The 19,642-nt window shown below is 47.4% G+C and overlaps 1 protein-coding gene across 9 annotated transcripts in view; it reads right to left on the reverse strand.

The window, feature by feature from the left end:
- The window catches only part of DOCK1 (dedicator of cytokinesis 1), a 556,524-nt gene that overhangs the window by 80,648 nt on the left and 456,234 nt on the right, over nucleotides 1-19,642 (reverse strand). For all 9 annotated transcript variants that reach the window (XM_055245699.2, XM_055245682.2, XM_055245663.2 and 6 more), the window contains 2 exons: nucleotides 16,097-16,155; nucleotides 8,586-8,734 (listed from right to left, as the gene is read on the reverse strand). In XM_055245699.2, coding sequence (XP_055101674.2) covers nucleotides 8,586-8,734; nucleotides 16,097-16,155 — 208 coding nt within the window. The remainder of the gene's footprint in view (nucleotides 1-8,585; nucleotides 8,735-16,096; nucleotides 16,156-19,642) is intronic.

Here is a 19,642-nt window from a genome sequence, read left to right on the forward strand (position 1 = left end):
TCTGGGTGGAAAACATGGTTAAGAAGACGAAAGCGGCAAGGTTCAGCAGAGAGAAGCGTGACACCGCACAACCCTTGGGGCTCCAGGCGCCCATGCTGACATCATACAAGTGACTGGTCCCTCCCGATCCATCACTCAGCTTTGAGTCCCTGTGCTCAGACACATTAATGTCTTTACGTATAGAGCACTCCTCTTGCCTAACTGCTCTGGAAATTTAATTACACACTAATTAATTGGTGGCACTTCATCCCACATTCAAAAACCTCCACACCCTCCTACGTCTGTCAAGCAAGGGGCTTGCTGACCTTGGAGCTCCTGGAAACACTCATGAGCCTGGAGGACCCAGAGCCACTCACTTGGAGCTGCCTGGCCGGGAACTGTGCGTCGCAGGCCATGACACCTTGCTGATGCCTGAGACAGGTGCAGCGGCTCCTTATGTCTACATGGCACGGATTAAAGAGTGACTTCTGGGCTGTATGCAATTCCAGAGGACTCTGGGAACATGGCCTCAAAATTAGTACTGTTTAATCTGGTTAAAGGGGATTATGGAAGAATCTCTTTGCTGGAGGGCTTTTAAGAATGAAATTCAATATAATCACAGCTCCTGGAGTCAAGGATCTTGGTTTCCACGGCTTCTCAGACCATCTTTGGGTCTGGATTCAACGAAACAGAAGCCTCTTGTGCCATATTTCCTCTTTAGGCAAGAATTATTTTGACATTGAAAGCAAAAATAAACCAACAAACAAAATCCTAGTGAATTAAAGAATATACAAGATAGAATTGCCACCAAACTCATTCACATTCATATTACAGTGGAAAATACATTGGCCTTTCCACCAAGTGGCAGAAGCCACTGACATTCACCCGGCTATTCAATTACTGGCTTCTGGTTACCGGCATGGGCAGCGTGAAGAGATTATTCAAACAGGAGCTCGGCAACACTGATGACACAAAGATTACTCATGTTCTAATACTGTTACAACTAAATGGGAATTTCTGGAAGTTGTGCAGCATTTTACTGAGCCTCACAAAGATGACAGAAAATAGCTCCATGATTGAAAATATTATTTTTGCTGGGCAGATTTTTCCATTCCATTTTTATTAATGGTCTATGGCCCATATGGTCATTTGCTGCAATTCTCAGCTGTTTGTTCTGTATTTTCCAAAGACATAACAAATGGAATTCTTTAAAAAGATGCCAGGAGGGAATTTAAAAGTATGCTTTTTATTATGAAGCAAAATCCAGTATGAGGGTGAGACTCGGAGTGCGGTCCATGGGAGGGCAGGGTTCTTGGTGAGGCAGGGAGAGTCAGCTTAAGGCCAGGAGAGGGCTCATCTCCTGTGACCAAGGGCAGGCTCGTCCAGGTGGATGGGATAAGGGGCGCGAAGACCCCAGTGCTTCTCCACGTCTTCCCTGCCAGCTTATCAGGCCCGAAGTCTTCCCAGGTAGGACCTCTCCTTTCAAACAAATGGAGATTCCTAGAGTCCTGAGTTTAGGGGTAAGCATGCTACTCTCTGGATTGAGGTAGGAACAGGGCGAAGGGGTGGGATGAACACAGCTGTGGTGGTGTCTTGAGGAGTTGGCCAGCTGTAAGGAAAGGGGGCAGAGAATGTGCCCTTAGGCACCAGGACAGGAAGAAGCAGAGCGGGGGATGATTTAGGAGAATGGCTGGGGCATCCGGATCATAAAAGATTCAAAGAAAGTGCTGGAAGAGCCAGAATGACCACAGGCAGCTGGAGCACTCAGAGACAAAAGAGGCAGAAGAGATGAGAAATGGGTTTTTGTTGAGGAGCTGCACTGAGTGCCTTAGGTCAGCCTGACAGAGCTGGCTCTGCGGAGGTGGTGATGAAGCTCTGCTAAGGCCTCCAGACAGAAGGTCTCTGATGCTAATGGAACTTCCCCTGTGAAGGGCCATGTTGTGGCAGGAGCTTGGCCAGACAGATGCCTGTGAGATAGGAGGCCCCAGATGTCCACAGTGGCCTTGAGTATGGACAGGGCAGGGAAGTAGCACAAGAGTGCCCAGTGATGGAGGGGGTGGCTGATGACAGTGGCCACAGGGCTGGGGGCCACCCCAGGGGCATGGCTGCAGTGGGCATCCACTGGGGCTTCCCACATGTATCCCCACCTCCCTCGGCTTGGAGTATCTACACTGCAAGCACTAGCAGGAAAAGAAACCCCTCAACAGGCATCAGCCTCCTGGCCGTACACAAACAGGGATGGGACAGGAGAGAGGTGTGAGATCGCAAGAGCGTCACGCAGCGTCCAGTCGCTGGGAACGTCTTCTTGTCAATGGACCGCAGCTCTATGGCTGTGGACCCAGCTCGCAGTGAAGCACATGACTTTGAAGGTAGGAGGGATTTCCAAAAAGAATTCAAGGCCACTGTGCACATCCGGGGCCTCCTATCTCACAGGCTTCTCTCTGGCCCAGCTCCTGCAGAGCATGACCCTTCACAGCGGGCTTCCACTAGCATCAGGGACCTTCAGCCTGGAGCCTCTTGTGGAGCTTCATCGCCACCTCCCCAGAGCGAGTGCTATCAAGCTGACCGAAGGCACTCACTGCAGCCCTGGACAGAGAGTCCCAGGCCACAGGAGGATATGGCCCATGAAAGGATAACTCCATGCCACCCCATCCCGCCACCAAGAGAGCCCATTCAACACATGGACCCTGGAGAAGCAGGATAAGGGCAAGGCTGAGCCTATTCCGCAGGAAAATTTGTGCTCTTTCTTGCACAAGTGGAGACAGGAAAGCAGCAGGCTCTTGGGGAGGTGTAAGGGAAAGAACATTCGAATGAAATGCCCGCCGCTGCGGCTGAAGAGCACGAGCACGAGAGCAGAAACTCTGGGCAACGTTAGAAAAGCCAATTTGTAACACACGCTTTTAAAATTCCAGTAATGGTTTGGTGCAGTTTAATCTTGAGTAAAATAGCAGGGTTTTCTTCTGAATCCAGCAGGTCTCCTCTCTACTTCAATTGTAAGAGTAAAATACAACCTGGACATACATATTATTTCATATTTCACAAATAGTAGCAATATTAACAGCTCCACTCCAAAAGACATAGCAGCCTTTAAAAAACCAAACACGGCATGTTCTCGCTCATAGGTGGGAACTGAACAATGAGAACACCTGGACACAGGAAGGGGAACATCACACACCGGGGTCTCTTGAAGGGTGGGGGGAGGGGGGAGGGATAGCATTAGGAGATACACCTAATGTAAATGATAAGTTAATGGGTGCAGCACACCAACATGGCACATGTATACATATGTAACAAAACCTGCACATTGTGCACATGTACCCTAGAACTTAAAGTATAATAAAAAAGAAAAGATAATAATGTCTTCCCCCACTCCAGCAGGGTTTGCACATCTGCTATAAAAGTGGAGGCAACTTAAGCCCTTGCTGATGTGCCCAATAAGGTGAGGTAAACTGGGCTTGTGGCAGAGAGTTAGGCAGCAGCCGACCATCCCCATCCCAGAAGCTCGTGGATGGAGAAGCAGGTGGGGCCAGCCCTGCACCAGTGTGCCACACACATGCCCACTCTACACACTCGCCCACATCACCGACAATAGGGGCCATCCCTTGTGCGTTAGGAAGACCAGCTGAGAGGGATGGGTGGAACTGGAGGCAGAAAGGACTTAGAAAACGTAGGTAGAGCAAGTCAAGAGACAAATACTGTGGCCCAGGAATAATCCTGGACTAGTGCACTGGTGATTGCGCAGAGGACGGAGGCTGCAGATGAGACAGAGGGAGGATTGATGAAGCTTCACAACCGACTGCCACGGAGGCCAGGGGAGCAAGCAAAGGCCAGGCCAGCTTGACCTGCAGCGGGAAAACCCAGTGACAAGGAGACCGGCAGAAAAGGGGATGATGCTGCAGGCTTGGGGGATTCCAGCTGGGAAGCTGAGGTGGGCACATCAAACAGAAGAAAACTGATCTTTTCTCAATCACAGAAGCAGATTAACATACAAGAGAGATTTTTTTTAAAACAAGGGTTAGTTTTTCTGCCTTCATTTTAAAGATCTTTAATGTACGCTATCCCTTGTCTGCAGAGGTTCAAGCAGATGACAACACAGAGAAACAGGTGACTCTGAACCAACAGTTCAGGTAGCTGACCACACTCAGCCTGACGGTGGGTCCTTCTTGTGGGTGAATCTGTGTCTTCAGGCTTATGCTTGGATTTACATACATCCAAGCACGGCATGTTTCATGCTAGTGAAATAGTTTGTTGTTTACAAGATGGAACTAAATGTACCAATTACTTCATGGTATTACTCAAAAACAGTTTGGTTTTCTGGAAAGATGTTTCCTGACGCTGGGTTGATGTTGAAGCCCCAACGGGGAGACAGTGTTTAAAATGGCGGCACAAATTCTGTGGCTCTCATTAACTTCGGACCATTTCCTAGCAAACCTGGGGCCCCTGCAAATTGGAGAAAATGAAGCACTTCCTCAGAAGATTGTTGTAAGATTTTTTAAACCTACCACAAGGCAGCCATGAGACAAAAGAATGTGAGGGAAAAGGGGAACAATTCAGAAACCAAACTCTCATTCATTTTATTCTAACTGCCCTTGACCTTATTTTGACCCAAAGACTCCTTAAAAAATGACAAACAGAATGAGGTTTTAAACACTTTCGATCTTAGTTTTCTGTGCTAGTGACATTTATATATATAAATACACTTTCCCCCTTAGCCTGGTTCTTTAATAGCAATTTTTCACAAAGTCCTTCTTTGGGCTTGATTTATATAAAATTCAAAAAGTCAGATGAATTTTCTGCCTAGAAAAAAGCATTTAAATTATAATTCGTAGTTCCAGTGAGTTGGCAGTGAAACTGGGGCCATGATATAGTGCCAGCAGCAATGGAGATGGGGCAAATCTTATCGTATTAACATCAAACCATTTGGCAATAATTTCAAAAGTTACAAAAATATTTGAAATCAGTAATTACATTTATAAGAGTGTATACTGGGCAAATTTTCAAAATAAATTCAAGCTATATGCATGAATGTTTTCACTGCACAGTTATTCACAGCAGTGAAAATCTGCAAACAACCTACATGCCCATTTATAGGCAATGGATAAGAAAGTGATAGTTAACTTTATGCCATCATTAGTATCATGGTTGCTACGCTGTAATTAAGGGAAAGCTCTCTGATATATTGTCGCATAGAAAGAACATTAATAAAAACAATCTAGGTATAGTATTTACAATGTTGTATTAGTACAGTCTTTATACAAAGACTTTGTATATACACAGACTGACAGTGAGCCAGAGAAACAAAAACAGCTGTTCTTTCGAAAATGAATTATCTTTAATATTATTAAAAATAAATACAAGGAGACCTTCTGCTACCATGGAAAAAAAGAGAACGGAAGGAAAGAAGGAAGGGAGGAAAGATGAAAGAAAGGGAGGGAGGGAGGGAGGAAGGAAGAAGGGAGGAGGTACTAACACCACTCATCGCAGTCCAACTGACATTACACTGGGGAAGTTAAACTAAAGCCCTCTCTACTGTCCATGGTTGGAATAATGTAAAAATAACAGTCACCAGTCACCTTATAAAAAACTGCCTAGGGCTGGGCGCAGTGGCTCACGCCTGTAATCACAGCACTTTGGGAGGCTGAGGCGGGCAGATCATGAGGTCAAGAGATCAAGATCATCCTGGCCAACATGGTGAGACCCCGTCTCTACTAAAAATACAAAAATTAGCCAGGCATGGTGGCACGCACCTGTAATCCCAGCTACTCGGAGGCTGAGGCAGGAGAATCACTTGAACCCAGGATGTGGAGGCTGTAGTGAGCTGAGATCACGTCACTGCATTTCTGCCTGGCAACAGAGCGAGACTCCATCTCAAAAAAATAAAAAACTGCCTAGTGGAGGAAAGCGCAAAAAACAAATAATGATATCCTAGCCAGGTGTTAGGTAATGGTTTTTGAAGCACAGTTGTGGGCGTGTGGAGGCGAAAGGAAACGGCTCCAGCAGTCAGAATCTGTTCATCTCCCATGCGCTCCTCCCCGGCTTCGGGAGCGACCCGGATGAAATGGCCATGCCCAGGTTTGTATGCAGTGTTGGACCCCATGGTCCTGCAGACACTGGGGGCTCACCCTGCAGGCTGCCCCCTGCACTCCACAAACCAAAGGAGGTTCCGGCCTTGAGAGAAGAGCAGCATCCACAGCTGCCTTTTATGGTGCTGGGCACCGTGCTAGGGATTGTACAGGTCTGATTTTATTTCATTCTCACAACACGGCTTTCTGGTAGATTCTATTTCATGCCAATGTTACAAGCTTGAATTGGAGACTTAAAAGATGTTGAGTGATTTGCTGAGGACCCAGGTAATACCTGGCTAAGCCTGTGAATCTCAGTCTCCTTGCCCTCAGTATCTAAACTCAACTCACAGTGTGGAGACTGTTTTGGTTTCATATCTCTCTTTTCTGTTCTAGGAAACAGCAAAATCATTCTTCGTGCATAGTGCCTTCATGTGATACGATGAAGAAGACCAATGAAAATCTATAAACTACTCAAAGCTCCCTTAAATGATAAATTGCAGAGGTGGGTAAGGATAATATACCCTTTAATATTAGATCTCACCAACATGAAACTATCTTGATTGATGAAGATTTGATTTCCTTTCATTATAGGAATTTTTCTCCAAATTCCTCTAAAATCTATGTAAAATGCTGAGTATGTCAACTTACTTGAATTGCTATAATAATTTTTAATATTTATTTATTTATTTAGAGATAGGGTCTGGCTCTGTCACCTAAGTGGAAGTGCAGTGGCGTGATCACAGCTCGCTGCAGCCTTGACTTCCCTGACCACAGGCGTGCACCACCATGCCTAGCTAATTTTTGTATTTTTTTGTAGAGACGGAGTCTCACCATGTTTCCCAGGCTGGTCTTGAACTCCTGAGCTCAAGTGATCTGCCTGCCTTGGCCTCTCAAAGTGCTAGGATAACAGGCGTGGGCAACCACATCCGGTCCAGTATAATAATTTTTAAAAGGTATCTTTCAATTCAGAGGACTCCCTAGTACTTGGGCTTCTCCCAGGTCTCCTGCAAAGCATCATGGCCAAACCATTAGTACCCTAAGGAGAAAGTCATAGCATGTGCACGTGTGTGTGTGTATGTGTGCACATATGTGTACATGTGGGGATGCACATGTATGTGTGTGGGGGGGATGTGCATGTGTATGTGTGTGGGGATGTGTATGTGTATGTGTGTGTGGGGGATGTGCGTGCGTGTGTGTGTGTGTGATGTGCATGTGTATGTGTGTGTGTGGGGACGTGTATGTGTGTGGGGACGTGTGTGTATGTGTGGGGACGTGTATGTGTGTGTGGGATGTGCATGTGTATGTGTGTGTGGGATGTGCATGTGTATGTGTGTGGGGGGATGTGTGTGTGTGTGGGGACGTGTGTGTGTGTGTGGGGCTGTGTATGTGTGTGTGTGGGATGTGCATGTGTACGTGTGTGTGGGGGGATGTGCATGTGTGTGTGGGGGGGATGTGCATGTGTGTGTGGGGATGTGCGTGTGTGTGTGTGTGTGGAGATGTGTATGTGTATGTGTGGGGGGGGATGTGCATGTGTGTGGGGGGGATGTGCATGTGTGTGGGGGGGGATGTGTATGTGTACGTGTGTGTGTGGGGATGTGCATGTGTACGTGTGTGTGGGATGTGCACATGTACGTGTGTGTGGGATGTGCATGTGTACGTGTGTGTGGGGGGATGTGCGTGTGTATGTGTGTGTGTGGGATGTGTATGTGTGTGTGTGGGGATGTGCATGTGTATGTGTGTGGGGATGTGCATGTGTATGTGTGTGTGTGGGGATGTGGATGTGTGTGTGGGGATGTGCATGTGTGTGTGGGGATGTGGATGTGTGTGTGGGGATGTGCATGTGTGTGTGTGTGGGGGATGTGTATGTGTGTGTGGGGATGTGCACGTGTATGTGTGTGTGTGTGTGTGGGGATGTGCATGTGTATGTGTGGGTGTGGGTGCCAACCCAAGAATACATAAACACTATACTTATTTTCTTGGGATCCAGAAGGAGATTTTGTTACTTCTTGAGCATAAGTTATGCAGCAGAGTTTGTCCCTCGTGCTGTTTGTCACAGTATGTTTTGAGCACTTTATATACACTTTCTTAGAGAATTTTCATCAGTTCCATTGCACAGGCAAAAGACCAAGACACACACTTAAGAGAAAAAAGGCAAAGACTTTAGCTTTCAAAATACCATAATTCTGCAATAAGCAGCTGGTCTGAGAGAATGTAACACATGACATTTGATTAAACACTCTACAAGAGCATGTACCAAGAAGTGGGAGCAAGAGATTTTTATCCAGGGTTGAATGTGTAAGTAAACCCAGATTAAAGGAAGTAAGAGCTAGAAATTGAGAATAATCCTCCCGAAAATCGAGTGCAAGGGATGATAAGCTTCTTCAATAAGGAAAATCATAGGCTTTCTCTCTCAAGCTGTAGGAAAATGTGTTTTCCATGTTGGCACCTTTAACTCTAGAATTGTCTACAAGTTTCTTTCAAGGTTTTCAGGTTTGTCTCCTTCATGTCCCCCGGCCACTTGCTGCACATCTACGTCCTTACCATTTGGAAGCTTCGGGTCGAATGGAATTCACACTGCATCATATCAAAGAAGATGGGGATGGTGGCTTTGCGCAGCTCCGTCTCGGGAATTAATGTCATTTCTAATATTGGGCCCACCATTTCTGGAATGAACTTTATCTTGTGTTGACCTTGGAATAAAGAGATACAATATTCAGAAATAAAGAAAAATAGAATTCTAAAGTGGGCTTAAATGGATAAAACAGCACAACGCAGATCACTGTGACTTTGAGCAGCAGGATCCTGAAAATGTGCATCAATTTCTCGTCTGCAGATGATGATTTTGAACTTTCCCAGCCATTAGTATAAGAAGTGGCCTGTATTCCACATGTTATAAGTGAAGCTATTCAAAGATCCGCACAGTATAAGCCTGTAATCATGACTTCTCTGTCAGAGAAGATAAACACTGTTTTACAAGTAGCCAATTCCATCGCACGGATTCGGAACACATGCAGCTAATTCCCAATTCTGAATAGAGCAGGGGCTGCGAGTGGGGAGGCTCAGCCTCTAACTGCACAGTGACAGGAACAGGAGCCGACAAATGAGAGAGAGCAGATAGTCTCTCGGGTCCTTTTTATCTCCCACATCTTATGAAGATGAGTTTACCATTTGACACCTCTGTAAATAATGCAGGGTGATTTCTGCAACATTCCAAATGACTCCAATCAAAGTAAATCAAGGCGCCGGCATCTGAGGCTGAAGCCGTAAAAACAGCAGTGATTCTACCTTTTCGAGCTATTGTTTGATAGGAAAATGCTTATTTAAAGAACTACTTTAGGCCGGGTGCGGTGGCTCATGCCTGTAATCCCAGCACTTTGGGAGGCCCAGGCGGGCGGATCACGAGGTCAGGAGATTGAGACCATCCTGGCTAACACGGTGAAATCCCATCTCTACTAAAAATACAAAAAATTAGCTGGGCGTGGTAGTGGGCGCCTGTAGTCCCAGCTATTTGGGAGGCTGAGGCAGGAGAATGGCGTGAACCTGGGAGGAATAGGTTGCAGTGAGCCGAGATCGCGCCACTGCACTCCAGCCTGGGTGACAGAGCAAGACTCCGTCTCAAAAAAAAAAAAAAGAACTACTTTATTAATCTCATCTCACCTATCTTGTTCCAGATACGATTTTTAAAGAACTCAGAAAAATGTTTCTCAAAAGTTTTTCAAATGTGAATATTAATGAATATGATCATATTAGTTAGCATTTACAGTTTACATGACAAGCTCAGGATAAAGCATCATCTCACTGAATTTTCACGGTAACCTTGCGAGATGGGTACCTGCTTAACCTGTTGAACAGAGGAGGAAAGTGGGCTGTTCCCAAAGCTGTTCTGTGAGCTGTTCAGAGAAGTGGAGAAGCAGGATTTGAACCTGGGTCCGAGATTATGAAGGCTTAGCTGTGACCCTCATTTTACAAATTCCTTCCCTATTTGCTTGTCTCAGGATCTTTGCATGGCACTCAGACCCTACCCGCCTCTCTGAAAGAGAAATTGTTTGAGCTGTCCACTCCCTTATTTGTCCTCTATAATTGCAAAATGAACAGAGAGGTCAGTGATCTGTCATTTTCTGTCATTTTATCCACCACAGCTGAGATATGACAATTCGAAATAAGCCCCCAGAAAGTAGAGACTGGCTTCTCATAAGCACTCAATTTATGTTTTTAATTTCAATGGTTTTTGTTGGAAATCTTGGTATCGTACCTTCCTGGGCCTCTGTTGCTGACTTAGAAAGAGGCTAGCCCCAGGATCACCATCGGGAAATCTGGCGACCGGGCAGAGCAGCTGGCAGCTGGGCCTGATGTGGTGGCCAGCCCCTCCCTCCTGCTAGTTGTGGGTTGGCTGCCATTGCGCCCACCCCAGCCGGGGACCCCATATCCTGTGGGTGCGTAGCTGCTGTACCCCTGAGGATCAGGGTGGCTCATAAAGAGCTTGAAGTGAACCAGGCAAGTTCAGAGAGATGGGAGAGGGAGGAAATCACAGCAACTGCCAAGCTTCTTCCACCGCCTGGACACTGCACCTCTGGAATGAAGCTCCTGGAAGACTCCTTTCTAAAAATGGGGCTGCGAACCTTAGTTAAGGTGACATAATGAAACTCAGAGGCAGGTCCTATCAAAAAGGTGGTGTTTTAAAAGCCGACCCTCTTGTCTTTCAGAAATCTTGATTTTGTTTTCATTTCACCCCACTGCAGCTAAAACCATTTCATTTCCAACATAAAACAGAAGAATGCCCAAGAAATTAAATGTTTGAATAAATTATTTGCAATATTTTGTTAACACCAGCAATGTATCCCGAATTAACCAATCTTATTAATATTTCTACACAATCAGGAAACTAAATTCTTTAGTTTTCTTTGCAACTCAGCGAATATACATTTCTGTAAAGAGAATCATTAAACAAATGTGGCTACTATAACTATACTTAAGAAGATACGTAATCCTTATAATTAGACTGAATTACTTTTTATTGGGTGGACATACACAGAAAATGTAATTAACATCTTATTTTTAACTTTTACTAAATAATTAATATTTTGACTAAGGCTATCATTGTGTGATTCTCATCACTTTCCCAAATGCTAAATGTTTCTGAAAGGCCTGTAACCACTGCAAAGCATTCTCCTGAAAATGCCATTATATTCCATCTCTCAGGTGACACTTTCCTTGTATTATGTCTAAAAAATGTCAGAGCCAATGTTTCAGAAAACAGATGATGGTGACAGCGAGTTGTTCATCAACCACAATTTCAGTGTCATAAAGTTCTGTCTGTCACCAACAGGTTTTATTGTTCCAAGCTGGGAAAAACACGGAAAGCAGTAACAAGTGGTTGTAGAAGCAGGGATTGGAAAAAGAAGCTACCAAAAACGACAGTAGCTTAATCTTTTATTATCACCCTCCTTATTAGTACAGAAGGCACACTGGCCTGGAGCTGGTACTGGGTTCTATGGATAGTGACAGCCGTGGGGACTGATTCTTCGTAAACCAATGGTCCCCAAGGTGAGCAGGAGGGGGTGGGGAATGTTCTCTGGTAGCCATCTTTTTTTTTTTTTTTTTGACATTTGCATTATGAATTTCCCCTGGAGCATATCTTGCTCAAATTTAATGATGCACTCAGGTTTGGAACCAATGAGGACCAAGGTGACTCCTGCAGTGTAGACTTGAAGAAAAAGAGGACACACTTTTGAGACAAAGGAAGGTGATGAGGAGAATATTTTACTTCCAGTCCCTGCCGGTCTCATAGCCCATCTAGAGTCTATTTTAGTTACAGAACGTGGAGCTCTTTCCCCTGGGAACAACATCTTGTTTTCTCACGAAGCCAGGGCCTCCCCAGTCAGAAGCCTCCCTGTGGGTGTTTAAATTATCTCTTTGCAATCACTGGTGTTCAAAAATCTGGGACATTAAACATAGACTTATCCCAGAAAAATCTCTGTATACACAAGAGCAGGCAGAGCAAAAGGTTCCGCCACCCGGCCAAACCCATTAGGCCACGATGTACATGGGTTTTAATGAAAAGCACACAATTTGCCCAGTCACCAAAAAACACCCATGAAGGGAATCCCTGCATGAAAAACATCCCAAACCCAACACGGCGGATAAAGATCTTGCTCCAAGCACATTCGTTCCGGCTGGCTCGGGTCTAGTGCTCGCTCCAGTGTGCTGGATGTGATAAACAAAATGTAAATCGAGGCGGCACAGGCAAGGAGATCAGGTGCTCCCGCAGGCTGCCGCATAGAGTGCGCTTTGATAACTCAGGAGCTGGGTAAATAAGCACATTTCACCCCCCTTTTTCTTTTGAGAGAGAGCCTGCTTTTGATTTCCCCGTTCAGACTCAAAATATGACAGGTTTGGGAGGGAAAGAAACACATCACTCTGTCCCATGGGGCAGTGCCATGTTTGGCCTTGCATTAAATTGAGCAAAACAGACCAACAGACCCCAGATCCTTGCTCTGAGGCTGGGCAAGGAGCAGGCAAGAGCTGAGATGCTCCTCTCTACGGGCCATGCATATTATTGGAAAGACTCAAGGAGGAGACTCGTGGAGCATTCAGCTGAAGGTCTGCTCAAGTGACAGTTTACTAATTGTAAGCAGATAAATAGATCTGATTTCCATTTCTATTTCCTTGGCAGAGTCGGTGCTATCATCCTGCCAATATGTTCCCAAACCTGCACCCATTTACAAAAAGTAAAAATAAAATGGAAAAAACAAAAAACAAAAAAACAACTATGTAGAAGGTAGGTTGTATACATCCTGGGAAACTGAGATGTGCTGCCATAAATTTGGAGCCTGACAGCCTTGGCAAAGACACTCAGGCACCTGGCACCATGGTAGGAAGGAGGCCACCCCATGGCGCTATCCTTAGCTATCCTGAGGGGCTGCTTGGGGAGGATCTTGTGGGCTTGGGGAAGATCCTGTGGGCTGCAGGTGCTTTTAAGATCATCCCCCTCGCTTTGAAAAATAACTTATTTTACCAGCAAGGAACCCAACTCTGGTGGCTGACTATTATTTCTTGTTGTTTCCAAGTCCCTGACCCTAATTGGCTTTGGTTTACTTTCGACCTCTTGGCTGCTTCTCAGGCCAGAGTCGATGTTCCTGGCTAAAAAGCTGCAAAACACACATCTCATGCATTAATCACCATATTCAAATCAGCCACTGACAGGAGGGAAGGGGGGATTTTGCTCTCTTCACTGCAACCTTTTCCAAATCAAAAGTCTTCTGTCGCTTGACTTGGCCTATCTGGAGCACGACAGATAACGTCAAGAGAACCAAGTGCTTTGTGTCAGACCCAAGTGTACCCTCAGAAGGCCGGGCCTGCCCAAGCACCTGGAGGGGGCACGCGGAGAAACTCACCCTTTCTGGGCCTGTCTTTCCTTCCTTCATTGTTATCATGGCACATAGCACAAATTGAAATGGAGCCACTATCAATGGTGATCAATCTCAGGGACTACAGAGGTGACATTAAATATACTTGAAAACAAAAACAAAAACAACCCCAAATCAGAAAACTAGAAAGGAAGGAGCACTCATCAGTCAGGGTGACCTCTGGCCAGCTGTGGCTCGAGCTGAGTTTTAGAGGCTCCCTTGGTGCTAGGCAATGACCTTGGCACATGGAGAGCAATGGAGGATCCTGGGGGTGCTCGGGGGCCAGGGTGAGTCAAATGGTGGCTGTAGCTGTATACGGGGAGAAGGAAGCATTTCAGTATGTAATGACCCATGAGGCCCTCTGCTAGGGTGGTGTCTCTAGTTATCATAAATGATGTGAAATGTTATTGAGCCATTCCAGAATGAGAACCTTCACTTGAAAGTATATGTGCAAGTGTCCTCTTGGGGGAAATGGGCAACTCCCGTCTATACTTTAGAGTTGAAGTGGAACAACACAGAAGATAACGGACTCACTCTTTTAGGAGGGGCCAGGGTAAAAGATGGCCTCAGAGAGAGCCTGTGTCCAGAGAAGAGGTCAGGGGTCTGCCCTGAGAGCCCGACCATGGCAGGTGGAGCTCCTATCACCTCCTTCATGAACGCTGGTGCCTTTAAAAGTCCTGGACTCCCTGAGTTCCAACAGAGAACAGCCCCGCTCCATGCCATTGCTGTGAAAGCCCTCCCCCATCTCCTGCCTCTCTCTCTCATGGGACCACACTGGGTCCCTGCCTGGTGTGGGGCCTGCCGTCTGGCCTGACAGAGCAAATGACAGATGCATCTGTCAGAGCATGGTTTTAACAAAGAACGCAGAGAGATCAATTAGGATGAATCATGGATGGTCCTCCTCCCTGTTCTAAAAGCCTTAGCACGTTATTACTGAGATCATCGTATATATATGTCATAGAATTATTGGGTTTTTGGGATTGGAAGGCTCTTGAAAAATTCAGTCCAACCACTTTATCTAACAGCCCAGAAAGACTGAGCCATGTGAATTAGGCCTCACGGGGAGGCAGGAGTAGGAGAGGATGAAAACTTCAAGGTGGGACTTATCATCCCTCTTGACCCTGCCTTCCTCCCTGGGATGGCAGGAAGGCCAAAGACAGGATAGTGCCCGGTAGGTGTCATGTTGCAGAGATCAGCAGGCCCTTTGACAGCTGAGACCCAGTACTCAGATTCTGGACATAAGAGCTACTGCAGCAAAATCATGTGCAGAGACCTAGCACAGAGCTTCCTCGAGGGGTCCTCCACTGACTCCAGGACTGACACCCAGAAAGGATGCAATGGTGCAGGTTCTCTTTGTACTGGGAGGGCACAGGCAGACAGGGCCACTCTGACCCGCTCTCCATCCCCACCTGGGAGCATCTGCTGTGGCTTTCCATTCCTGAGAACCTAACTGGGCCTCCTGTCAAACCAAAGAACAGCAAGGAAGATGCAAAAGCAAACAGCGAGCTAGAAGTGAAGCGTGGCTCACTGGGTTCTGCGTCTTTCTTGCCATGCTCTCCAGCCACTGCAGGGAGTCACAGCTGCTCGGGAAGTAAGCAGGCTGGGGTGCAGCTAAGTTGTCCCAACCCTGGTGCAACAAGTGAAACCCTAATGCAACGAGGCTAACAGAGTGATGCAGACAGGCCCCTGCCTCCTTCTAGTAGGAAAAGATTCTCTGAGGTAGAGGGGAGAGTGGAGGGTTTCTCGCAACACGCCAATACAGGCTTCTCGTGTCCATTTGAAGGAAGGAAGCAGAGGCCTGGAGATCCTGGGGCAGAAAAGCAACTGATGCTTTGTTCAGGACTGAGGCAAGGCCACCAGCACCCCATGGCCTAGGACACCTCGGCACAAAGCAAGCCCGAGGGCTGAGGGCAGGAGCCAGAGAGAGCTTCATCTCAACGAGGAGTGAGGCCGGATTCCTAGAGGGTACTGTAAAGATGCTGGGAAGATACCAAGTTATTGTCAGTCATTGATTTCTTGAAGGGGCTTATCTATAAGAATTACATGTCACAATGGTTAAAATTTTAATAGAGAATTTATTCTTACTGTTCATGATAAAAGTAGTTGGAAAAAATTACTTAATTTACAAATAAACTCGTATTAATTTCATATACACACCCAGACCCTTCACTGCTTTGAGTGCAGGAGCATGTTAGGCTGCCACCACCTGGTGGCAGCGTACCTAAATACAGGATCTGGTTTTGAGGAGGGGAATTAACGCTTTAGAAGGCAGAGTCTGTAAAACTGAATACGGTGATAGCAAATGTCGCAGCAGGATGAGCTTCCTGTTTGACGCAGAGGAACTGGGGCAGCTAAGGGAGGGAGGCAACACCAGCGAGGGAGGAGCTCTGTGCCACGTGTCCACCCAACACAAGAGGGTGCTCTGTGGATTTTTCTTTTTGCCCCACCCATGAGGTTTTCTTTCCTTGCCCTTGGTCTTCTATCTCTTAATTCCTGAAAACAGTTACTACAAAGAGTGGCAACTGCTGTCCAAGGAACAGAAGCCATTAAGATTTTAAGACATCCCAACACTGATGAACACGGCCAGTGTCATGACCCACCAGGGATGCAAGATATTCACCATGCCCCCACATCCAGGCTACTCACCAAGGTTGTACCACATGTCTCTGATTTCAAAGCCAATCTGTCTCCTCATATCTCCGTACCTGGAAATCAGGGAAAAGAAAAATGCTGAATCACTCCGGAAAGCATTTGAAAATCGGACTGGAATTATTTTTAAGTGCAATTAAAGCCTTCTAGCACTGAGACAAATAAAGAGAGTGTCAAAGCTTCAACTTCTCTTGCCACCAAAAGGAATCAAAGGAGGAGGAATCTAGCTGGGGGATATCTCACTTTCTCATCACTGAGGGTTACACAACATCTTCCCCCCCGGTGGGAACATGGGGGAACTTGTGGAGAGTCATGAAAGCATTTCCCTTTCTTCAATCTCTTGGCTCCTGGGCCCAAGGGGGAGCTTGGTTCCACGCATGTTGTTAGTGTCTAGGCACTGCAGACACCACATAACATCCTACTGCACACAACAGGTTGCTTTCCAAAGTTAAAATTAAATCCGGAGTCAGGGCAGACCTCTTCCAAAGTTCTTGCATTCCTCTGTGTCATTTTAAATGTAAGGAAGGGCTTAACACCAAAAGATGCCAACAAATCTTCCACTGTTTTTGTTTATCAGGGAAAATAAATGCTAATTTTCCTCCCGATGGGTGCATGAGGAGGTGTGTGTTTCATGAGTAAACAGAATTTGATGCTCCAGAAGATAAACCTTTATTAGTTTGTGAGCAATTTAACTTTTTCTTTTATTGCCTAAGGAAAAAGCTGATTATATTAAAAATAATAATTTGCAAAATTATCATACAGGATTACAGTTGAACAGCTGTGTCATCGAGCCTGCTCTGCTCACCCTCGTGTCAGGAGATGTGAGAAGGAAAGCACTGATTACAGACGAGCACACTGTGGCTCTTGAGGCGAAGATCCTGGCCGGTAAATCAACAACTGCGGCCTGCTGCCACCTTATTAGAGAAGACTCTGGTGCCCTAAGCACCTGTTTGTCACTCACGGCGTGAGCAGGCTACAGCCAAGAGTGATCATCTCAACCACAGAAGATCAATCTCACCTGGCAGCTCTGCTGCGGTGCGTGGGAGGCCACGCGCCTTGGCCCACAGTGCCGGTGAAGAAAAGGAACTGGAGCCTAGGCCACTCCCTACCAGGACACGCTGGCTCTAAGCGCAGCCCTAAACCAGGTGAGCACTGATGCAGGCAGACTCGGTTAAGGAGGGGGCATCTCAGCTGGGGAGACAGCCCAGCACTGAGGCCACAGTAGGAGAGGACTGTCCGTGGTTGGGGAAAGCACGCAGGCACAAAGCTACTGGACCCGGTGGGTGGGAGAGAGGAAAGCGCCCTGCATAACTCACCCCCCCAACTGCCCAGGAAACACACGACCTGAACACTGCTTAGAGGCTTGTAGTGCTGACTCCCCCATTCCCATTTTGCTCCTGCACTAATGACAAAGGGATCCCAGCAGCTGCTGCGGCCAGGGCTGGGAAAGGATGCAGTTGGCTGTGGGGTGACCTGGCAGGCTGGCGTCCTTGCAGCATTTCCCAGGGGTGGGACACACAAAGCAAAACTGTGGCGAAGCCCCGTTCTAATCTTTCCTCTGAGGTTAGTGAGGTTCTCGCTGTGCAGGTGGGTGAGTCCCCTTCCAGCCAAGCAGGTGTTGGGCAAGCCCAGGAACGTGGCATCAGAAAGAGGTGCCCCCCCCGAACACAAACACCCCCTGCCCCCATGTCCCCCAGCGGCGGTGAAATGCTCACAGTGGGATCGGCCTAGCATGTATTGACCCACTCAAGCTCTGCACATGCTTCTCACATCCCAGCTACACAGAGTTCTTCTCGTTCTGGGATGATTCCCTCAAAATAGGAAGGCCCAGGCCAGGTGCAGTGACTCACACCTGTAATCCCAGCACTTTGGGAGGTCGAGGCAGGTGGATCACCTGAGGTCAGGAGGTCAAGACCAGCCTGGCCAACATGGTGAAACCCTGTCTCTACTAAAAATACAAAAATTAGCCAGGCGTGGTGGCACATGTCTGTAATCCCAGCTACTTGGGAGTCTGAGGCAGAAGAATTGCTTGAACCTGGGCGGCGGAGATTGTAGCAAGCTGAGATCGCACCACTGCGCTCCAGCCTGGGCAACAGAGCAAGACTCTGTCTCAAGAAAAAAAAAAAAAAAGGCCCAATGCTAGGCTGAACTTCATCAGTGTCTGTGCCTTGCTGGCCCCTGACTCAGTTACTTCTCTCAGGTCCCAGAATGATTAGAATGAGAATGATCCCAGGGAAATCCTAAAGTACAGGAGACTCAGCTGCAGTGGATTTTCCACTTGTGGTTTGGGTAATTCAGGAGTAACTTGCCGTATTTCCAGAGCTGACACCACAATCTGGATCTGGGAGGCCAGGTGCATCTGCTCCTCCCCATCCTCTTTGCCCCTCCCCACCCCTCCCTGCTCCTCCCCACCCCTCCCGGCTCCTCCCCACCCCTCCCCGATGCTCCATGCTCCCCACCCCTTCCCGCTCCTCCCCACCCCTCCCCGATGTTCCCCACCCCTCCCCGCCTCCCTGCACAGCGCCTCTCCCTTGGGTGGTGAAGGAGGCTGAGGGATGAGGGATTTCCATTCTCAGATAGACCTTACTGTCCTGTAGGTGGAAGACGACAGTTGCTGGCAGTATTTGAGAACTGGGGGATTAGCAAGGATATGAGAGCCCACCCCTCAGGAGAGTAGGGCCTGTGGCATCAAGGTGCTAAAGATGCGGTTTTAATTGTCAAATAGGACAAGGGCGCTCTAGCCTGGAGCAGCGGCAGTGAGGAAGAGTGGGGAGCTGTGAGGGCAAGGGCCGTTTGGAGGTCCCCGGCAGCGAGAGGGATCTTTTCCTTGGTTTTAATAAGAAGGCAGCTTTGATGAATCTATACATGCCCCAGAGTAATCCCCAAATAAAGTCACAGCTGTCACCAGACCTCAAGAGGGCTTCCCAAGCCATTCCTTCGTTCTTCCCACGGAGGAGGAAAAAAGGAAAATTGAGAGTGTAGGGCTAATAAAGCTTATTGCCCGGAAGCAGAACCCCGGGCTGGTGGCAGCCCTGGGGACCATAACTAAGTTCCTCTCTAGCAATAAACAGCCGAGGGGACTGCACTAGTCATAGAGGAGAGAAGCAAAAGGACATGGGCATCCTCACCGGGAAGGAGAGTAGAGAATCCAAGTCTTCAGACTCCCACACCCACAGCACGCACCCCCAGGACGGGGACTTTCCATGCCCCCACAGCATGACACAGCGTCACATCTTTCAAAGTGCTTTCCTTTCACTTGGTTTTGGAATAAGACTATGAGCTGAGCAAGCTGACATTTCTGTGCCCATTTTCTCAATAAGAGAGCTGAGACTCACAGTGGGGAACACACATGCCTGACTCCACCGAGCCGGATGGGGTCACTGTGCTCTGCCCGGAGCTTCTCACCTGAGCCCACCCACGGTGTGAGTGACAGGAGAACCTATGCTTAGGAGGCACACTTCCTACCGCCCAGGGAGATCTGGGATCCCACATCCAGGCTGTAACCCGGACATAAAATCGTGTGAATTTGGTCCCTGTGGCCTA

The sequence above is a fragment of the Symphalangus syndactylus genome, chromosome 2 (genome assembly GCF_028878055.3).
Source record: "Symphalangus syndactylus isolate Jambi chromosome 2, NHGRI_mSymSyn1-v2.1_pri, whole genome shotgun sequence".
In the NCBI taxonomy this organism is placed as follows: domain Eukaryota; kingdom Metazoa; phylum Chordata; class Mammalia; order Primates; family Hylobatidae; genus Symphalangus; species Symphalangus syndactylus.